The 22,489-nt window shown below is 47.2% G+C and overlaps 1 protein-coding gene across 1 annotated transcript in view; it reads left to right on the forward strand.

The window, feature by feature from the left end:
* Positions 1 to 1,932: 1,932 nt before the first annotated feature.
* The window catches only part of LOC142941047 (glutamate receptor 1-like), a 44,263-nt gene continuing 23,706 nt past the window's right edge, over positions 1,933 to 22,489 (forward strand). The window contains exons 1-2 of the mRNA XM_076083302.1: positions 1,933 to 1,987; positions 15,300 to 15,539. Of these exons, the coding sequence (XP_075939417.1) occupies positions 1,948 to 1,987; positions 15,300 to 15,539 (280 nt within the window). The 5' untranslated portion in view covers positions 1,933 to 1,947. The remainder of the gene's footprint in view (positions 1,988 to 15,299; positions 15,540 to 22,489) is intronic.

Here is a 22,489-nt window from a genome sequence, read left to right on the forward strand (position 1 = left end):
ACGCTCATGAATAAATCATGTTCTAATAACACTCCTAAAATATCCACATACTTTATGTGAGCAGTGTTCACAGGGTAACACAGATTGTACTTTTGGGCGTTAACTGTGTCAACAAGCACAGGATCATAAGGTGTACAAGTACAAGTACTTAGAGGTACTCTGCCACCAGTTATCTTACAGCTTTAGTAACTAAGTATTAGGATTAATACATCAGTCACGTTTTTACGGTGTTGTATCGGTACTTTTATTTTCATTCATTGATGTTTTTCATTGTATTCATCTCATGAGTGTTTTAGACCTTCTTCGTCCCTTTACTTGTACTATAAAAATTGGAGCTCTTATTTTGAAGGTGTAATGCCGGAAACAGTCACAGGTGGATTGTTAGCATGGTGACGTGTCTCTTCAAAACAAAGGTCATTTCTAATATTAGTGTGTGTTTATCACCTGGAGGATGAAGGTAAAGCTTCATTTATTATTGTATTTAATATGAAGAGATATTAAAGCGTCTCTTTACTGTTTTAATGTAGCAAGAATGCTACATTAGCTTTTTAGCACGTGTGGTTTCTGCTAGCAGCTAACTTCCGGTCGCTAACTTTTAGCAATCTGAGTCTGAACAAGTTTTTAAGTATATTATTTTATTTATAGTAGAATAGTATTCTGAAGTAATGTGGAATATAAACAAGTACATGTACTAACGTTCAAACTTCAGGTACTTATACTTTATACTGTACTACATCTCAGAGGTACATGTTGTACTTTATACTGTACTACATCTCAGAGGTACATGTACTTCATACTGTACTACATCTCAGAGGTACATGTTGTACTTTATACTGTACTACATCTCAGAGGTACATGTTGTACTTCATACTGTACTACATCTCAGAGGTACATATTGTACTTTATACTGTACTACATCTCAGAGGTACATGTTGTACTTTATACTGTACTACACCTAAGAGGTACATGTTGTACTTTATACTGTACTACATCTCAGAGGTACATGTACTTTATACTGTACTACATCTCAGAGGTACATGTCGTACTTTATACTGTACTACATCTCAGAGGTACATGTACTTTATACTGTACTACATCTCAGAGGTACATGTTGTACTTCATACTGTACTACATCTCAGAGGTACATATTGTACTTTATACTGTACTACATCTCAGAGGTACATGTTGTACTTTATACTGTACTACATCTCAGAGGTACATATAGTACTTTATACTGTACTACATCTCAGAGGTACATAATAGTACTTTATACTGTACTACATCTCAGAGGTACATGTTGTACTTTATACTGTACTACATCTCAGAGGTACATGTTGTACTTTATACTGTACTACATCTCAGAGGTACCTATTGTACTTTGTACTAGAAACCAGAGAATGACGACTTCAACATTTAAAACATAAAGTTCATTGTTCTGTTTTCTGAACTGGATTGTGCTCAAAGAGCTCCTCTAACATCTGGATGAGTGGCCTCAGATACAGACGTGTGTTCTTCAGACGCTCCATCACAGCTGAAGAGTTCACATCATTTCTCTGAGACTAGAACATCTCGCTGAGAGCGCTCCAGAGCAGAGAGGCTTTTAACGGCAGTCACCGCAAAGCAGCCGGCGTTATTTTTAGTGACGGCTGTGAACTCAGCCTCTGGTGTCAAGAGAGGAGCGTTGAGTCAAAGGCGCTCAGTCGACAGTCATGCTGTGAGTGGTTGTCATCAGGACAGCAGGTGGTAAACAACATGGAGGCTTCATCCTAAACCGTAGTTCCAGAAGAAGTTTATGCTGAGGTCTCTTCCTGTGGGACGTATGTCTAATCCTCTCTGTGTCTCTGTGGAACAGGAGGCCTCTTCCCCACCGGATCCCATGAGTACGAGGTGTTTCGCTTCGCTCTGGCCCAGCAGCAGGACGTCCCCAAACTGGTTCCACAGGTGGACATGGTGGACCCAGGAAGCAGCTTCTCCATGACCTACGCCTGTAAGTTCAGACACACTCTACCTGTTCAGGTACTCTGTTCGCTACCTGTTCAGGTACTCTGTTCACTACATTATACAGTGACGGTACATCAGTGGTGAGTGGGAGTTTGTTCTTCTAGTGGTCTACAGGACTTGATGACTCAGGTGTGTTTGTGTACAGGTGCGATACAGAAAGTCTTAAGGTGTTAAAAGTGAGTTAGCGTTAGCGTTAGCGTTAGCGGGCTCCTCATTTGAGTGAGGCTCTTTTAGACTTGGCGGTGCGTTCGTGTAACTCTGTCCTCTCCGTCACGGGTCAGCTCATCCTCCAGCCCTCATAGGGCAGACTTGGGATTCAGGGAACACAGAACTAAAAGGAGGCTTTAAAGAAGAGGCTGCAGTAAGTGGACGTGGACCAGAGGGAGCTCACAGCTAAATGGGCCGCGGTCTCGGGGAGCGTTCAGCACACTACAGCAGCTTTACTGAACAGTGTGCTGACCTGCTTCTATTCTCACCAGACAGTTTTATTACATCTGAACGTCTCACGACCCCCAGGTCAACTCCAGACAGGAGCAGCTGTGCACACACATCCACACACACACACACACCTACACACATACATCTACACACACACACACACCTACACACACACATCTACACACACACACACCTACACACATACATCTACACACACACACACCTACACATCTACACACACACATCCACACACACACACACCTACACACATACATCTACACACACACACACCTACACACCTACACACACACATCTACACACATACCTACACACACACATCTACACACACACACCTACACACACACATCTACACACACACACCTACACACCTACACACACACATCCACACACACACACACACCTACACACAGACATCTACACACACACACACCTACACACCTACACACACACATCCACACACACACACACATCTACACACACACACCTACACACCTACGCACACACATCCACACACACACACACACCTACACACACACATCTACACACACACACCTACACACCTACGCACACACATCTACACACACACACACCTACACACACACACACCCACACACACCTATACACACACATCTACACACACACATCTACACACACACACACACCTACACACACACATCTACACACACACACACACACACCTACACACACACATCCACACACACACACACACCTACATACACACATCTACACACACACACCTACACACCTACGCACACACATCTACACACACACACACACCTACACACACACACACCCACACACACACATCTACACACACACATCTACACACACACACACACCTACACACACACATCTACACACACACACACACACACACACACACCTACACACACACATCTACACACACACACACACACGCACACACACACCTACAGACACACACGCACATTTAAAAGAGTCTGTTAAATGTGTGTGTGAGTGTGATTTCTGCTAGTTTCTCTCTCATGTTTCCCGTGAGGTGTTTATAAAGAGCAGTTGTTCATGAAACACTGTAACTCTGTAGAACTCTGTTTTATTAATGTAAACATGATGTACGAGTTATAAAACATGTATTAACACTTTATACTCTGCACTAAAGATTAACCGCAGCTTTCAAACTGGTTCAAAGTTTAAACTAAAATATTTTTAATTCAAACTCCTCGAGCTGTTTCCCCTCAGTCAACATGAACACATGAATACATATGAACACATGTAGTTAATGTACAGAAGTGTATTATTATATTCATCCATTCATTCAGTGGATCATTCTGCACCTCAGACTGAACATAAACTCACTGTCACTGATGAAGGATCACTATACATTCAGCACGGTTATAATATGATAACTCTGCCCTCTCTTACGATGCCCCCCCCCCCCCCCCCCCAGTGTGTTGTTGTGTGAAATGTAAAACAGCCGGAGCTTCTCCTCCGGTGAGACTCGACAGCCGGAGTTCTTCAACACACTTTGAGCTGCTGCTGCATCCACACTGATCATCTCTGTGAGAGCAGTGAGGACTTGTGGGAACGCTTTGTGTTCTACAGGAGAAGCTAAGAGGGGTTCTGTGTAGGAAGGACGTCATCGTGGTCACGTCACTCGTGTTATGCAGCCTCCAGTTAGTTGTTGTTTTTATCAACCAGTAAACAGGAAGTGACCATATTTGGACTGAGGAGGAGAGACCAAAACCATGTTTATTTCTGCTGTAAAGTTGTTCATTTTAACATTGAGGTCTATGAGGATCAACCCGGAGACAACCTCCGGTTCTTTAAGTCAAGTCAGAGCTTCATGTGTTAAAGCTGCATTCTCTCTAGTGTCCACCAGGGGGCGACTCCTCTGGTTGTATAGAAGTCTATGAGAAAATGACTCTACTTCTCTCTTGATTTATTACCTCAGTAAACATTGTAAACATGAGTTTATGGTCTCAATCTCTAGTTTCAAGTCTTCTTCAATACAGCATGATGTTCATTTAGTACATTATGGTCCATTTAGAGTCAAACAGACCATAAAGCAGGGGATGCTTTAGGGCGGGGCTACACAGTGATTGACAGGTCTCTACCAGAGACGTATACAGCGTCTCTATGTCACTCCTCCTCAGTCCACATATGGTCACTTCCTGTTCACTGGTTGCTAAAAAACCAAGATGGCGACGGACAGAATGCTGAATCACAGATCACATGAATGAAATGAGCTTCACACTGAAACCTGCAGCTGCTCAGTAGACGTGTGAACATCAGCCGACATCTTCACGAGGAGCCACTGAGCTCCAGCACGCCGTATTTAAACACGCTGCTTCAGACCACGGTCATTGTCTTTATTTACACTCTGATGGTTAACGGTAAAACTTTATTTACACTCTGATGGTTAACGGTAAAACTTTATTTACACCCTGATGGTTAACGTTAAACTGTCAGGAGGGTCAGTACGGATCACATGAAGTCCAAAATGTTGAAAATTGCTAAAACTAAAACACATTTAAGAGTTGGGTTAGCGTTTGGATCAATAGTGAAAATCACACTTCAGTCCGTTTCTTTTCTGTCCTGTGAAGACGTTTACTGTCTCTGTTTATTCATTATTGATTAACTACAAGAGTTAGATCTGCAGCTAATGATTATCGTCATTATTGATTATTCTGCCGATTATTTGTCCCTCAATCGTTTAATTGTTCTTGTCTTTAAAACGTGGGTAAATAGTAAAACTGTCCATCATGTCTATTTCCTGAAGCTCTAGTCTTTAAATGTCTTCTTCACCTTCACGAATCTTCAGTTTACAATCATAAAACACAATTAAACACAATAAAACACAATAAAACATGACTGAAACGATTAATCGATTGTTAAAACTCATCACATGAAGACATGAAACAAACCACGTTCTCATCATCACCTCTTCTTCTTCTGTGGTGCTTTAAAGGCACCGACCAGCTGTTTATATACACATATATATCATATATGTGTATATAAATAATACTAATATCCAGACATCAGGATTGGATGGAAACAGAACTTCAGCCATATTTTTGGATGGATCTGTTTATATATAAATGTTTGGTAGTGAGTTGAGCTTTGATTGACAGCTGTCATCTTCATTACATAGAATGACACACACACACACACACACACACACACACACACACACACACACACACACACATACAGTAATACAGACAGACAGACAGTGACTGACATGTCTTCCTGTCGTTCTTTATTTCCTCATATTATCTCTTCACTTACGTCTTCACATTTGTTCACAACATAATTCTCATTTGCATATATTTCATGCTTTATTATTATTTCCTCCCGTGTTGTTGCTGTGCCTCGGTCTTTGCATCCACACTCTTATTATATTCATGTTTATTGAGCACCGGAGCTGTTGTTTCTGCGTTTGTATTTCCCTTTAATGTCCAGGAGAGATATTCACAGTTCAGACGTCACTCATTGAGAGATGAAGCGAGTCTGTCGTCAGCAGATAAACAGCATCAACCGCTCTGTTCTCCTCACAGTGCTGCTCAATAAGCAACTTCCTCCTGAGGAGGAGGAGGAGGAGGAGGAAGTTATTCCTGTGACACAGATGGCTTTTAACCATTAAGAGGATATTTGTTGAGCATTAATCTAGAAGTGTGTACGGTGGATCTGAGACCTGAAACCAGTGACAACATGTAGCTTTGAACATGTAAACCAATAGAAGGCAGCTGCAAGGATCATCACAGTGATGGAGACGGTTCACAGGAGATGTGAAGCTGCTGAGGCTCCAGGAGAGATTCCTTCACACACAGCTCGTAGAAAAGGCAAACTGCTGCTTCTGTTAGTTTGGATTAAATCAATAAAACATGATAATCAGTGAGCGTTTGAGCAGCTGAGGAGGATGATGTCATTATCGTTGCACTGAGCCAGGCTAGCTGTTTCCACTCTTTATGCTAAGCTAACTAAGCTAACTGCCTCCTGAGGGAGGGAGGGAACAATACACACCTCCTGTTGAGCTCTGGTGATACGACACGCTGGAACAGTCACGGATGTTAGTGAGCGAGCATCTCCGTCTAACAGAGCACGTAACGGGTCTTTGAACGCACCACTAACCCGAGTGTGACCTCGTGTTAACACAGACTTCGGTCTCTGCCGACGGCTCCCTGAACCTGACACCCGGCTGCACATTCTAAACCCAAGATGGGAGCGCTTGATGAGGAAGTATTGCTCCTTCTCTTCCTCCCTCGGTCTGAAGTAATGTGGTTTGAGCTGAACGGAGGAGAGGAACCCAGCGTCAGCAGGAAAAGAGCCCTGAGAGGTCATTTGTGGGTCCGTTAACTCTGAAGGACTGCAGCACTAAACAGGTCCACGTCCTCACTGCTGCAGAGAGTCACTGCTAACAACACTGAGATCTCTGAGATTTAACTTTAATCCTCTGAACATCAAGAGGAGGAGGAGGAAGAGGCTAAATGAAATGGTGTTCCTCCTCTGGTGTTTGGCTGCCAGGACTTCTCTTACCAGGAGTCGACAGAAGGACACGTCGTGATATTAATTGTTTATTGGTATAAAACTCAAACTAGAGGAGGCATCACGTTGGAGGCAGGAAGTGGAGAGAAGAAGAAGAAGAAGAAGAAGAAGAGGAGGAGGAGGGAGCTGGTGACTCAGTCATAGCTTCACGCTCAGTTGAACATCTCACAGGATGAAGAGCAGCTGTTTGTATCTCCAACAACACAATCTGGTGAAGAATCAGAGAGATTATCTTTAATTAAATGATGTTCAAGAAGCTAAACAGAAGGTCAGACGCTCTGCTTCTCTTTCATTCTCAGTCTGCTGACGGACAAACACAGGAGACATGTTGGAATACAAGAACACTCATTTAAATGTTCATTCCTCTCTCCTCTCTCCTCTCTCTCCTCTCTCCTCTCTCTCCTCTCTCCTCTCTCCTCTCCTCTCTCTCCTCTCTCCTCTCTCCTCTCCTCTCTCTCCTCTCTCCTCTCTCCTCTCCTCTCTCTCCTCTCTCCTCTCTCTCCTCTCTCCTCTCTCTCCTCTCTCCTCTCCTCTCCTCTCTCCTCTCTCCTCTCTCTCCTCTCTCTCCTCTCTCCTCTCTCTCCTCTCTCCTCTCTCTCCTCTCTCCTCTCTCTCCTCTCTCCTCTCTCACCTCTCTCCTCTCTCTCCTCTCTCCTCTCTCTCCTCTCCTCTCTCTCCTCTCTCCTCTCTCCTCTCTCTCCTCTCTCCTCTCTCTCCTCTCTCCTCTCTCTCCTCTCCTCTCTCTCCTCTCTCCTCTCCTCTCTCTCCTCTCCTCTCTCTCCTCTCTCTCCTCTCTCATCTCTCTCCTCTCTCTCCTCTCTCTCCTCTCTCATCTCTCTCCTCTCTCTCCTCTCTCTCCTCTCCTCTCTCTCCTCTCTCATCTCTCTCCTCTCTCTCCTCTCTCTCCTCTCCTCTCTCTCCTCTCTCTCCTCTCTCTCCTCTCCTCTCTCTCCTCTCTCTCCTCTCTCTCCTCTCTCCTCTCCTCTCTCTCCTCTCCTCTCTCTCCTCTCTCATCTCTCTCCTCTCTCCTCTTCTCTCCTCTCCTCTCTCTCCTCTCTCTCCTCTCTCTCCTCTCCTCTCCTCTCTCTCCTCTCTCCTCTCTCTCCTCTCTCTCCTCTCTCCTCTCTCCTCTCTCACCTCTCCTCTCTCTCCTCTCTCCTCTCTCTCCTCTCTCTCCTCTCTCTCCTCTCTCCTCTCCTCTCTCTCCTCTCCTCTCTCTCCTCTCTCTCCTCTCTCTCCTCTCTCCTCTCTCCTCTCTCTCCTCTCTCTCCTCTCTCCTCTCTCTCCTCTCCTCTCTCTCCTCTCTCCTCTCTCTCCTCTCTCCTCTCTCCTCTCTCTCCTCTCCTCTCTCTCCTCTCTCCTCTCTCTCCTCTCTCTCCTCTCCTCTCCTCTCTCTCCTCTCTCTCCTCTCTCTCCTCTCTCCTCTCTCTCCTCTCCTCTCTCTCCTCTCTCTCCTCTCTCTCCTCTCCTCTCTCTCCTCTCTCTCCTCTCTCCTCTCTCCTCTCTCTCCTCTCCTCTCTCTCCTCTCTCCTCTCTCCTCTCTCCTCTCTCTCCTCTCTCTCCTCTCTCCTCTCTCCTCTCTCCTCTCTCTCCTCTCCTCTCTCCTCTCTCTCCTCTCTCTCCTCTCCTCTCCTCTCTCTCCTCTCTCTCCTCTCTCTCCTCTCTCCTCTCTCTCCTCTCCTCTCTCTCCTCTCTCCTCTCCTCTCTCACCTCTCCTCTCTCTCCTCTCTCTCCTCTCTCTCCTCTCTCCTCTCTCTCCTCTCTCTCCTCTCCTCTCCTCTCTCTCCTCTCTCTCCTCTCTCCTCTCTCTCCTCTCTCTCCTCTCCTCTCCTCTCTCTCCTCTCTCTCCTCTCTCTCCTCTCTCCTCTCTCTCCTCTCCTCTCTCTCCTCTCTCCTCTCCTCTCTCACCTCTCCTCTCTCTCCTCTCTCTCCTCTCTCTCCTCTCTCCTCTCTCTCCTCTCTCTCCTCTCCTCTCCTCTCTCTCCTCTCTCTACTCTCTCCTCTCTCTCCTCTCTCTCCTCTCTCACCTCTCCTCTCTCTCCTCTCTCCTCTCTCTCCTCTCTCTCCTCTCTCTCCTCTCTCCTCTCCTCTCTCTCCTCTCTCTCCTCTCTCCTCTCTCCTCTCTCTCCTCTCTCCTCTCTCCTCTCTCTCCTCTCACCTCTCCTCTCTCTCCTCTCTCCTCTCCTCTCTCCTCTCCTCTCTCACCTCTCCTCTCTCTCCTCTCTCCTCTCTCTCCTCTCTCTCCTCTCTCTCCTCTCTCCTCTCCTCTCTCTCCTCTCTCCTCTCCTCTCTCTCCTCTCTCTCCTCTCTCCTCTCTCCTCTCTCTCCTCTCTCCTCTCTATTTGACTTATTTAACCCAAAGTGTTGCTGATCGTGTTACGTTTTCATCGACGTCGCTCCAACATGGCGGCTCACGAGCTAGAGAGCAACCGTCAAACAACCGTTAACATCAGATTAACTCAAAGTGTCTCTACATCAGGTGATCCACTTCATTTAAGTCTTTTTAATCAAACTTTTACGTAGAATAAACGCTGCTGCTGCCGTTTATAACTCTACTTTTGTTAAAGTCCAGACCCTGTGGTGAGAATTGTGTACTGAGCTGTATCATGTCTGATTGTTTGTAGCTATTCTCTGCGGTGAAAATACCGAACTCGCTTCAGAAAGCTGCTAAACTATCAGCAGACGTTCTTCTTCTGCTGGAGAACTGCAGCGGTTCTTACGGAGGCTGCTCTGTGAGTTAAATCCAAACGTACGGCAGAGGCGAGAATCAGACTGAGCACCCCAGATGGGATTTGAACCTGCAACCGTTCTCTGTGTGCGGTGCATCGCCCTGAGGAAGGCAGCAGCCACTTCATCTATTATTCAGCATCGCGACTAAACACATTAATTAGAGCCTGAGGTCGAGGCTGCCAGATGGACAGCTCGTATCGCCTCTGTTCATTTGTTTAAGACGTTGTAATGTTGGCGTTTGATTTGTCTCGGTGAGCCAGGCAGCTCAGAGCAACATCTATGAATCCAGTATGAACTAGTGTTAGTGGAGTAGGAGGTAAGTGATTAACATGTAACCTGTTTGATTCAATGTTTAAAAATGCTCTCTGGAACCTGGAGATAGTGGTGTCAGGAGAGACCTGCCTGGACTCTGCAGAATGAAACATCTGTAAATGATCCTGACGTCAGGAAGTGAAACTTTGGTGGGACCATAAAATATTACACTGGAGGAGGAGCTTAAAGATAAAGGTGGAGCTGTGGCCCCAGACGGAGGAACTATATAAGATATATACATAAGCAGGGGATGATTTAGGGCGGGGCTACACGGTGATTGACAGGTCTCTACCAGAGACGTGTACGGCGTCTCTACGTCACTCCTCCTCAGTCCTGATATGGTCACTTCCTGTTCACTGGTTGATAAGAAACCACAATGGTGATGGCCGTAATCCAAGATGGTCTCTGAACTCGAGGCTTCATAACATCAGTCCACAAACCAATGAGTGACGTCACAACGACTTCGTCCACTTCTTACATACGGTCCTTGTGTGTACGAGAGGGTAGTCAAAGTGCTCTGCTGGTCATACATTGTAGTGTTTGATGGCGGCTTGTTTACTTCTAACCCCAGACTCTTCTCTAGAGAGCTGACAGGAAGTGAGGGGACAGAGGTTGGAGGACATAGTCGGGTCTTCAGGCCACCAGAGATGGCGCCTCTTAAAGCGTGACTTAACTCTGGACGTGTGTGACTTTGTAACGTCGTTGGTTGTGAACTTGTATTGTAAACGTCTCCATCATTCGCTGCGGTGGACTAAGTGACGTGAATACTGAGCGACGGACAGAAACAGTGACCTGATTGTTGGACGAGTGTCTCCGGGCCGCCCTGTCTCGTCCTCTCAGCAGAGGGAGCGTTAGAACTCTGAGCGGGTCGTGGTGGTGAGCGGAGGCAGTGGAGGAGGATGACGGTGAAGGCCTCCAGGTTCACAGACGTCCTCACAATCACCCGCCAAATAAGCCCGTCGTTGTTGTCTCTCCTGTGATTGTGTTTGGTCACAGAGAGACAGATCTGCAGGACGGACGGACGTGTCGGAGGACGAGCAGCTCTGCGTCGGGGAGCGGAGGTCTCAGCTGTGGGGCCCGTGGCGCTCGTCGTCGTCTCTGGGCTGTGTTTAAATAAAGCTCTGTCTAAAAGCCTCGGGTGGCGAGGACTGAGATGTCTGACTGGAGGACCCCCAGTGGGGACGAGGTCAGCTCAGGCTCTGCCACCAGTGTCCTTGTCCAACGCTTGTCTTGGTCTATGTTAAAGGAAGGTTGTGTTGACATTCAGCAGGAGGAGTTTGGTTTGTTTGTCATCGTCATGAGACTTGGAGGGCTTGCAGCTCTCATCCAGCGTTGGTAGCGTTACCAACAGAAACTAACGCGCTGCAGCTCGTAGACGTGCTCACACGTTTAATTTAGTTATCGACGTGAACAAGGAAGTATGAACAAGGTGGGAGAAGAGGTGGACGAGACAAACAAACTGTTCTTTCTTACTAAATTGTGAAGAACATTTATTTGAAAAAGACTGTTGCTGGACTTCTGTAAGGAAAATGAAAGATGCAGAGTAAGATGTGATATGAAGCGTATGAGCTCAGCATGAGGAAGACCCCGTTAAACACGGGGCGGGTACACCAGTGGAGACGGTGCTGGAGGTCTCTTCTAGTTCTAGTTAGTGTTTGAGTCGAGCTGAGACTCTCACGCCTCCTCATCAGAATGAGCTGATGATGAGAGGATATTTATGAAGAGTCATTCTTGTATTGTGGTGCAATATTAATGTTATTATGACGTTATTATATCTTCAATGTTCACAGTGTCATAGTTTAACACTACATTACATGAGTGAACACTGATCAGCACACATCCATTAAGATGAACAAAGGAAACAAACATTAGATCCTTCAGGATGTACACATCTGGATCGTCATGACAGCCTTGTTGTTGTTGTTGATTCCCAGCAGGGCTCTCAGCATCCGTCCCCTCCGTGATGGAGCAGCAGGACAGCAGCGCTAATGCTAAGGGACAGATACCTCGTTAGCATGATAGCATTTGCCTCAGGCTGCGTGGCTATTGTTAGCATGATAGCATGGCCCCAAGGGGGGGGGTTATTCCAGGGCCAGCCTGCTCAGAGGGACCGGGCGTGTTGTTAGCGTGGTAGTGCTGCACACCAAGGACACACACACACACACACACGTGTGTCACCTGAAGGGATGGAGCAGCGTGGTTGTGTTTAGGTAACCTCTCTACTTCTGACCAATCACAGCAGCTCCTCTGTTCTGTGGAGATCAAACATAAGAGATGAAGCGGTCGCTGATTAAAGGACCTTATATTTAAAGAAGAGCTTTACTGTGTCAGTCTCATCGGGAACAACAGACGTTTAATGTGAAGAACCAGCTGTGGCTGTTCTGACTGTACATACTTCAGCTCCTCCATGCAGCGTGGTTATTCTCATCTTATTGTTCCAGTAATACCAGCAGCTGTAGGAGACTAACCACGTGAGCATCTTCAGTGTTGAGACTAACCACGTGAGCATCTTTAGTGTTGAGACTAACCACGTGAGCATCTTCAGTGTTGAGACTAACCACATGAGCATCTTCAGTGTTGAGACTAACCACGTGAGCATCTTCAGTGTTGAGACTAACCACGTGAGCATCTTCAGTGTTGAGACTAACCACGTGAGCATCTTTAGTGTTGAGACTAACCACGTGAGCATCTTTAGTGTTGAGACTAACCACGTGAGCATCTTCAGTGTTGAGACTAACCACATGAGCATCTTCAGTGTTGAGACTAACCACGTGAGCATCTTCAGTGTTGAGACTAACCACGTGAGCATCTTTAGTGTTGAGACTAACCACGTGAGCATCTTTAGTGTTGAGACTAACCACGTGAGCATCTTCAGTGTTGAGACTAACCACGTGAGCATCTTCAGTGTTGAGACTAACCACGTGAGCATCTTCAGTGTTGAGACTAACCACGTGAGCATCTTTAGTGTTGAGACTAACCACGTGAGCATCTTCAGTGTTGAGACTAACCACGTGAGCATCTTCAGTGTTGAGACTAACCACGTGAGCATCTTCAGTGTTGAGACTAACCACGTGAGCATCTTCAGTGTTGAGACTAACCACGTGAGCATCTTCAGTGTTGAGACTAACCACGTGAGCATCTTCAGTGTTGAGACTAACCACGTGAGCATCTTTAGTGTTGAGACTAACCACGTGAGCATCTTCAGTGTTGAGACTAACCACGTGAGCATCTTTAGTGTTGAGACTAACCACGTGAGCATCTTCAGTGTTGAGACTAACCACGTGAGCATCTTTAGTGTTGAGACTAACCACGTGAGCATCTTCAGTGTTGAGACTAACCACGTGAGCATCTTCAGTGTTGAGACTAACCACGTGAGCATCTTCAGTGTTGAGACTAACCACGTGAGCATCTTCAGTGTTGAGACTAACCACGTGAGCATCTTCAGTGTTGAGACTAACCACGTGAGCATCTTCAGTGTTGAGACTAACCACGTGAGCATCTTCAGTGTTGAGACTAACCACGTGAGCATCTTCAGTGTTGAGACTAACCACGTGAGCATCTTCAGTGTTGAGACTAACCACGTGAGCATCTTCAGTGTTGAGACTAACCACGTGAGCATCTTTAGTGTTGAGACTAACCACGTGAGCATCTTCAGTGTTGAGACTAACCACGTGAGCATCTTCAGTGTTGAGACTAACCACGTGAGCATCTTCAGTGTTGAGACTAACCACGTGAGCATCTTCAGTGTTGAGACTAACCACGTGAGCATCTTCAGTGTTGAGACTAACCACGTGAGCATCTTCAGTGCTGAGACTAACCACGTGAGCATCTTCAGTGTTGAGACTAACCACGTGAGCATCTTCAGTGTTGGGACTAAACACGTGAGCATCTTCAGTGTTGAGACTAACCACGTGAGCATCTTCAGTGTTGAGACTAACCACGTGAGCATCTTCAGTGTTGAGACTAACCACGTGAGCATCTTCAGTGTTGAGACTAACCACGTGAGCATCTTCAGTGTTGAGACTAACCACGTGAGCATCTTCAGTGTTGAGACTAACCACGTGAGCATCTTCAGTGTTGAGACTAACCACGTGAGCATCTTCAGTGTTGAGACTAACCACGTGAGCATCTTCAGTGTTGAGACTAACCACGTGAGCATCTTCAGTGTTGAGACTAACCACGTGAGCATCTTCAGTGTTGAGACTAACCACGTGAGCATCTTTAGTGTTGAGACTAACCACGTGAGCATCTTCAGTGTTGAGACTAACCACGTGAGCATCTTTAGTGTTGAGACTAACCACGTGAGCATCTTTAGTGTTGAGACTAACCACGTGAGCATCTTCAGTGTTGAGACTAACCACGTGAGCATCTTCAGTGTTGAGACTAACCACGTGAGCATCTTTAGTGTTGAGACTAACCACGTGAGCATCTTCAGTGTTGAGACTAACCACGTGAGCATCTTTAGTGTTGAGACTAACCACGTGAGCATCTTCAGTGTTGAGACTAACCACGTGAGCATCTTCAGTGTTGAGACTAACCACGTGAGCATCTTCAGTGTTGAGACTAAACACGTGAGCATCTTTAGTGTTGAGACTAACCACGTGAGCATCTTTAGTGTTGAGACTAACCACGTGAGCATCTTCAGTGTTGAGACTAACCACGTGAGCATCTTTAGTATTGAGACTAACCACGTGGAAGCCTTCATCAGCTACACAGCAGCAGGAATCACGTCCGTGCCGTGAAGATTACCACTGGTTATGGTCTGTTCACTTGTTGCAGAGTGGAGATTCTGCTGCTCTGTGTGCAGATTAAAACTCAGATTAAAAACATAAACATGTGAAGGGAAGTGTGTGTGTGTGTGTGTGTGTGTGTGTGTGTGTGTGTGTGTGTGTGTGTGTGTGTGTGTGTGTTGGTTTAAAGACGAGATGAAGAAGAGTCGATATGGAAGCTGTCATGTTCTGGACCAATAAATGACGAACAGATTCATATTCATACTATACAGCCAAACTCTGTAAATACCAAGATGGAGACGGTCAGAAAATGGTCAAAACAACAAGATGTTCTTCTAGTTCCGAAGACTAATTTTGAACATTGATACATTTGAGGTGTGAGGGTTCTCTCCTCTGAGCTTGTCAGGAGTTTGTGGTCATGTCTTTGTAGTCATGTTCCACGTTGAGTTTCTGTCCTTGTTGATGATGAAGAAAACAATGAGCTCTGTTTTAATGACCCTCTCTTCTTCTTCCTCCTCCCAGTCTGCTCTCAGTTCTCGAAGGGCGTGTACGCCATCATGGGTCTGTACGACCGGCGGACGGTCAACATGCTGATGTCTTTCTGCGGCTCCCTGCACGTCTGCTTCGTCACGCCGTCCTTCCCGGTTCAGACCAACAACCAGTTCGTCCTGCAGCTGCGGCCCCAGCTGCAGGAGCCCGTCATGGCCCTGCTGGAGCACTTCTACTGGACCAGGTTCGTCTACATGTACAGCGCCGACTCAGGTGAGGACGCAGCGTTTGTCGCACAGCGTGTATCACAGTTATGATTAAAGTTTAGAATAACTGTTAATCTGTCACTGAAGGAGGTAATACAATGGTGACTGAGCCTCTGATGAAAGGGTTGAAATATTACAGAAAGACATTTTGTGCAGAGTTCATCGGTCTGGATTCTTTGATATTAAATGCTAACGTGCTATTTTAAATAAAATATAAAACATAAAAATGGAATACAACATTTCTTTTGCCAGTTCATAATACTTTAAATATATAAGTGTTGCAGTACGTTCATCAGTGGGTCATACACTCGATCACTATTGTGTTACAGAGATTTATTAAGAGCAGTCTTAGTTCCTCTCCGTACATTCTCCAGTGAGAGGATAAAGCTACTACAAGGAGCCTTCTTAGTGTTGGTTCTGGCGCCCCCTGTGGACTACAGTGGTAGTGAGTCCCTTTAGAAAACCTCTCGTTCTACTGCAGCAGGTTCAGGTCTGAACCTCTCAATCCTGGTTCTGGTTCTCCTGTGTCCCCCTTCACCTCCAGCGGGTCCAGCAATACGTTCTGGATCTCCAGCAGAGAGAAAGAGCTCTGCTCCTGGAGGAGGAGGAAGAGGAAGAGGAAGAGGAAGAGGAGGAGGAGGCGCATTAAGAATAACTCTATACAAATAGACAATCGTGTTTACTTAAAGAGACATCAGTAAAACATTGAGACTGTTTCAGTTTCTTTAAATTCTTTGCAGCATTCAACATCTATCCTCCTCCTCCTCCTCCTCCTCCTCTGTTCTTTGAACTGTCCAGAGGGCTGAGAAAGCTTTCACATGTTCCTCTCTTTCCTTTTTCATTTCGCTCTTTTGTGTCTGGTCCTCTTGTCTGCAGTCAAAGTTCCGTCGTGCAAAACGCCTCATCTCCAGTAGCTGAAGTGGACAGACAGACAGACAGACAAAGAGACAGTAAGAGAGACAGACAGACAGACAGACAGACAGACAGACAGACAGACAGACAGCAGCTGCTATGAGAACATAAACGGTGGAGAAGCTTCAGCTCGCATGAACAGATGATGTGTAATTGAACATGAAACTGATTTTGTGTGTGTGGTCGACATCACTGCTGCATCACTAGTCTAATGTCTGCACACACACACACACACACACATTACAAGCTCTGTTAACAGGGAGTTTGTCTTTTTTCTTTTGAGCAAACAGAGAGTGGCCACTTTCTGTAGAACACGTTGGATGTGTGTGTGTTGTGAAGTGAACTTAAATAAGTCAGAGCTGAAGCTGGAGGCAGCATCAGAGCCTGCAGAGGATGAACCAGTGAGTCCTGCCAGCACGCTGATGTTCAGCAGCTATGATGCTGAACAGGTGAAAGGTCTTCATTGTTCAGCTACAGCAGGACAGCAGAGTCACACATGCTCAGTATAGTGCAGTCAATACACAGTCAAACACCTGTCTTACTTTAATGTGTTAATACTCCCTGGTTCTATAGTCTAGGTCCAGTGTTAGTCCAGTCTAGGTCCAGTGTTAGTCCAGTCTAGGTCCAGTCTAGGTCCAGTGTTAGTCCAGTCTAGGTCCAGCATTAGTCCAGTGTTAGTCCAGTCTAGGTCCAGTCTAGGTCCAGTGTTAGTCCAGTCTAGGTCCAGTCTAGGTCCAGTGTTAGTCCAGTCTAGGTCCAGGCTAGGTCCAGTGTTAGTCCAGTCTAGGTCCAGTGTTAGTCCAGTCTAGCTCCAGTGTTAGTCCAGTGTTAGTCCAGTGTTAGTCCAGGCTAGGTCCAGTGTTAGTCCAGTCTAGGTCCAGTGTTAGTCCAGTGTTAGTCCAGTCTAGGTACAGTCTAGGTCCAGTGTTAGTCCAGTCTAGCTCCAGTGTTAGTCCAGTGTTAGTCCAGTGTTAGTCCAGGCTAGGTCCAGTGTTAGTCCAGTCTAGGTCCAGTGTTAGTCCAGTGTTAGTCCAGTCTAGGTACAGTCTAGGTCCAGTGTTAGTCCAGTAGGTCCAGTGTCCTGAGGACAGATTGAGGCTCATGCTGTAATTCTCTGTAAGAGCTCTGCTTAAAAAAACAACCACTTGATGAGGTTCCTCTCCTCTTCTTCCTCCTTATGTCTTCATCGCCACAGCTTCCTCTCTTCTTTCATGCTTTTCCTCTCCTGTCTCCTCTCCTGTCTCCTCTTGTCTCCTCTCTTGTCTCCTCTCTTGTCTCCTCTTGTCTCCTCTCTTGTCTCCTCTTGTCTCCTATTGACCCCTCTCCTCTCTCCTCTCCTCCTCTCCTCTCTTGTGTTTCCGGTTGCGTGTGAGTGTGAGTGGTGGACGTGAGAGTGTCGCGGAGGTTTGATTGTATTTTCACTGCTTTGGGATTTGTTCCTCTGCTCTTCTGTCTCTGCACGTGATCAGGTGAGATACTGAGCAGTGTATTTATCGGTAGAACGTGTGATTAGTGGTGTTTGGGAGGATGGCGTCCTCCGAGACGCCACGCCCGTCAATCCGGCAGGGAGTCCGGGTAGTTCCACCGGATAGCAGCGTGTCAGTAGAGGAGGTGCTGCTGGCTGTCGGAGAGCAGGTGGGACATGACAAACTCTCCTTTGCATCTCGGATGAATAAAGCTGTGGTTGTGTTCGTGGCGAGCGAAGCTTATGTCCACAACCTGATAGAGAGCGGCGTGTTTATCAGGGACAGCTTCGTGCAGGTCTCTCCGCTCTCAGTGCCCTCTACGCGGATCACCGTGTCCGGTGTTCCGCCGTTTATACCGAACGAGCTGTTAGAAAATGAGCTGCGCAGGTTTGGAAAGTTTGCCAGCGGATTTAAAACAGTCAGTTTGGGGTGTAAGGATCCCAAACTGAAGCACGTGCTGTCTCTTAGGCGGCAGGTCTTCATGTTCCTGGAGTCACCTACACAAACACTGGAGGTGTCCTTCAGGGTTAAACACGGGGAGGGTTCATACATGGTGTACGCTAGCTCGGGACAGATCAAATGCTTTGAGTGTGGAGATGTAGGACACAAACGCTTCGCGTGTCCGCACAAGCAGCAGAGAAGCGCGGAGGCGGAGCCTCCGGCCGCGGAGCCTGGTGCCGCGGCGGCTCCCGCTGGTGCCGCGGCGGCTCCGGCGGGTGCGGTCGGCGGAGCTTCTTCGTCTTCTGCTGATAACAATAATGTTGATAAGGAGGATCAGGGCCAGTCTTACAACCAGCAGGCTTCTGTGGTGGCGCAGAACCTCACTACATCAGGTACCGAAGCACCACCACAGTCGGTAGAAGTGTGTGAAGAGGCAGCTACAGGTTCAGCAGGTGGAGATCTCACCATACCCTTAGATGAAGGACAGAGTGTAGGGTCTGTGTCCAACAGCCAGCTGTCTTGTGAGGGAGAGGACATGGAGTATGAGAGTGAATCAGATGTTGCATCTAATTCTGAAACGTGCATTAAAGGCACTGATCTGTATTCACTAGAGGAAATAAACTCGTTTTTGGATGTAACTTACAATAGATCTGCAAAAGTGAGTGATTATTTCCCTGACATTGAGAAGTTCATACGATCTGTTGGGGTGGCGCAGAGAAAGGTGGGTTTGGACCTTCTAGATGGAAAAAAGCGCTTCCGCCTAAAGAAACACATCACAACCTTGAGGAAAGTAAGGAAAAGTGGAAGAGTTCAAAAAACGAAGACAGTTTAACATGATCATGTGTCACACGGGGTTTTCCACTTTCCACTGCTTACTTCTTATCTTGTCTTACCTCCTTCCATCCTCTGACCTTTCTATGCAGAGCTTCAATTTAGGGTCTTTAAACATCAATGGTGGGCGGGACGGGCATAAAAGAGCATTAATACAGGAGGTTGTAAATCAAAAAAGGTTGGACATCCTCTTTTTGCAAGAAACTCACACCATTCCATCAGATGAAGTAGACTGGGTTTTATGGTGGGAGGGCTCATGCACCCTGAGCCACGGCACCAATCTTAGTGCCGGGGTAGCCGTGCTGTTTAGAACAGCAGCTAATGCAACCGTCCTGTCTGTCACTGAGGTGGTGGAGGGTCGTTTTCTGATGGTGAGGGCAGAGATAGAGAGCTCGCTTTACTGCTTCGTGAACATATATGCACCGAATCAGGGGTCAGAAAGAGCACGCTTCTTCACTACGCTGCAAAATGAACTGCAGAGCTGCCATCAGGAGCAACTGATCATCGGAGGGGATTTTAACTGTACTCTAGACTTCACCATAGACCGGAATAGTGAGGAACCACACCCGCAGTCAGCTCAGAGTCTCCACAACGTCATCACACACTTAGATCTGTTGGACACGTGGAGAATAAAACACCCACTAAACAGACAGTACACATGGGTTAGAGTCAGCAACGACAGGATAAGTGCAGCCAGGCTGGACAGAATTTACATCTCTCGCAGTCTCAGTTCCAGACTGAAGAACAGCACAATCAGTCCAGTTGGGTTCTCTGATCACCACCTCGTCAGTTTAGGCTTGATAACCTCACCAGGTGAAAGGGTTAGCTCCTACTGGCATTTTAATAATAAACTTCTACAGGACAGCACTTTTTGTCAGAGCTTTGGGGTTCTTTGGCAGCAGTGGAAAACTGAAAAAGTTCTTTTCAGTTCTCTGAAACAGTGGTGGGAGGTCGGAAAAGCACAGATCCGTGTGTTCTGCCAGCAGTACACCTCAAACGCCACCGCTATAATCAAGTCTGCTGTTAAAGACCTTGAAGCCAACATAAAGATCATTGAGGAGGGCTTCCAGAGAGACCCAGATCCCGGTGTGGGCCAACTGCTGAAGGAGAGGAGGTTGGAGTTGAGCTCCTTCCTGCAAGAGAGAGTGAAAGGAGCTCTGGTCAGGTCCCGTTTCCTCAAGTTGAAGGACATGGATGCCCCAAGCTCGTTTTTCTTCAACCTGGAGAGATCGGTGGCGCAGAGGAAGCGGATGACCTGTCTGAAGCTCCCAGGAGGCAGGATAACCACTGACCAGAGGGAGATGAGGACCCATGCCGTGGGCTTCTACGCTGCTCTTTTTGGGGAAGAGCAATCCTGTACGGAGAGCAGTAGGGAGCTCCTGGAGGGTCTTCCCCAGCTCAGTCCAGCAGAGAGGGCTATGCTGGACGGAGAGCTGACGCTGGAGGAGCTGACGGTTGCAGTGAACCAGATGGCTTCAGGAAAGACTCCGGGAATCGACGGTCTCTCCTCGGATTTCTTTAAGAAATTCTGGAACATTATCGGTTCTGACTTACACTCTGTTTTGATGGAATGTTTTAAAACAGGATCACTTCCTGTTTCATGCCAGCGGGCAGTACTCTCTCTGCTGCCCAAGAAGGGCGACTTGGCCCTTCTTAAGAACTGGAGACCAGTGGCCCTGCTTTGCACAGACTATAAGGTGCTTTCCAGAGCCTTATCTAACAGACTAAGAGACTACCTGGAAGTGGTTGTAAATAGCGACCAAACGTACTGTATCCCAGATAGAACAGTTATGGACAATATCTTTCTCATCCGTGATGTGCTTGATGTATGTAAATTCCACGATGTAGATGTTGGTATTGTCTCACTAGACCAGGAGAAGGCTTTCGACAGGGTGGGTCATGCATATCTGTTTTCTGCACTCAGGGCTTTTGGGCTTGGTAATGGGTTCTTGGCTTGGGTGGGTTTGCTGTACAGGGGTGCTGAATGTATGGTAAAAATGGGAGCTGGCCTGAGTCGACCGATCCCTGTACGGCGAGGGATAAGGCAGGGTTGTCCTATCTCAGGGCAACTATACAGCCTCGCTTTTGAGCCTCTGTTGTGCAGGCTGAGAAGTCGGCTCAGTGGTCTGTCACTGCCTGGGTCCTCCAGTCTTTGTAGTCCCTTCGCTGTGTCTGCATATGCTGATGATGTAAACATCTTCATTAGGGACCAGGGAGATGTTCTATGTCTGCAGGATGCTTTGTCTCTTTATGAGAGGGCTTCATCTGCACGGGTGAACTGGGAAAAATCTGAAGCTTTATTGGTGGGACAGTGGAGACATCAGACGGTGCCTCATCTGCCTGGAGGTCTTCAGTGGGGAAAAGAAGGTCTAAAAGTGCTGGGTGTGTTTTTGGGCTCTGAGGTTTTTGAGAAAAAGAACTGGGAGGGAGTTAAGGAGAAGGTGTGTGCTCGGTTCTCTAGGTGGAGATGGTTACTACCCCAGTTGTCATATAGGGGAAGAGTTCTGGTTGCTAATAACTTGGTTGCCTCGACTCTGTGGCACAGACTCATCGCTCTGATGCCACCTGGAGGCCTCATAGCAGAGATACAGAGGTCTGTCGTGGACTTCTTCTGGTCCGGCCGGCACTGGGTTCGTGCAGCAGCTCTCTATCTGCCTGTGGCAGAGGGGGGGCAGGGTCTCATCGATATCCAGTCCAGAATCGCCTCTTTCAGACTCCGGACTGCACAGAAGCTGCTCTATGGCTGTGGCCCCAGCTGGATGGACACGGCTCGACCTGCTGCTGAGGAGAGCTGGGCGGTTGGGATATGATAAGCAGCTCTTTCTCCTACAACCTGAGGAAGTGGACTTGGCCGGGCTGACGCCGTTCTACGGCTCTGTTCTGCAGGCGTGGCAGATTTTTAACATTTCACGTAAAGCTGATGAGACTCCGGGCGTGTGGCTGCTGGAGGAACCTTTGTTCTTCAACAGCTTCATTAGAACCCAAACGCTGCAGTCTGCCAGCCTGAGAACGCGTCTGAGAGAAGCCGGCTGCACTAAACTGGGACATTTGGTGAAGATGTCATCAACAGCAGCATCTATGGTCACCTTCAGACAGAACACTAACATCACGTCTGTCAGGTTGACCAATAGAATAGTGGAGGAGGTCTGTGCCGCCCTGCCACAACGCCTGAGAGCAGTTGCAGGAAACTGTACTCTGTCTGACCAATGGGATGAAGAGAGTGAGTACACCCCCCCCCCCCCCCCCCCCCCCCCCCACACTCTGCTCATTGCCCCAGCGGTGGGGGACTGGCAGGGGGGAGGAAACA

The sequence above is a fragment of the Anarhichas minor genome, unplaced genomic scaffold (assembly GCF_050575085.1).
Source record: "Anarhichas minor isolate MPS153535 unplaced genomic scaffold, ASM5057508v1 ptg000126l, whole genome shotgun sequence".
Taxonomy (NCBI): domain Eukaryota; kingdom Metazoa; phylum Chordata; class Actinopteri; order Perciformes; family Anarhichadidae; genus Anarhichas; species Anarhichas minor.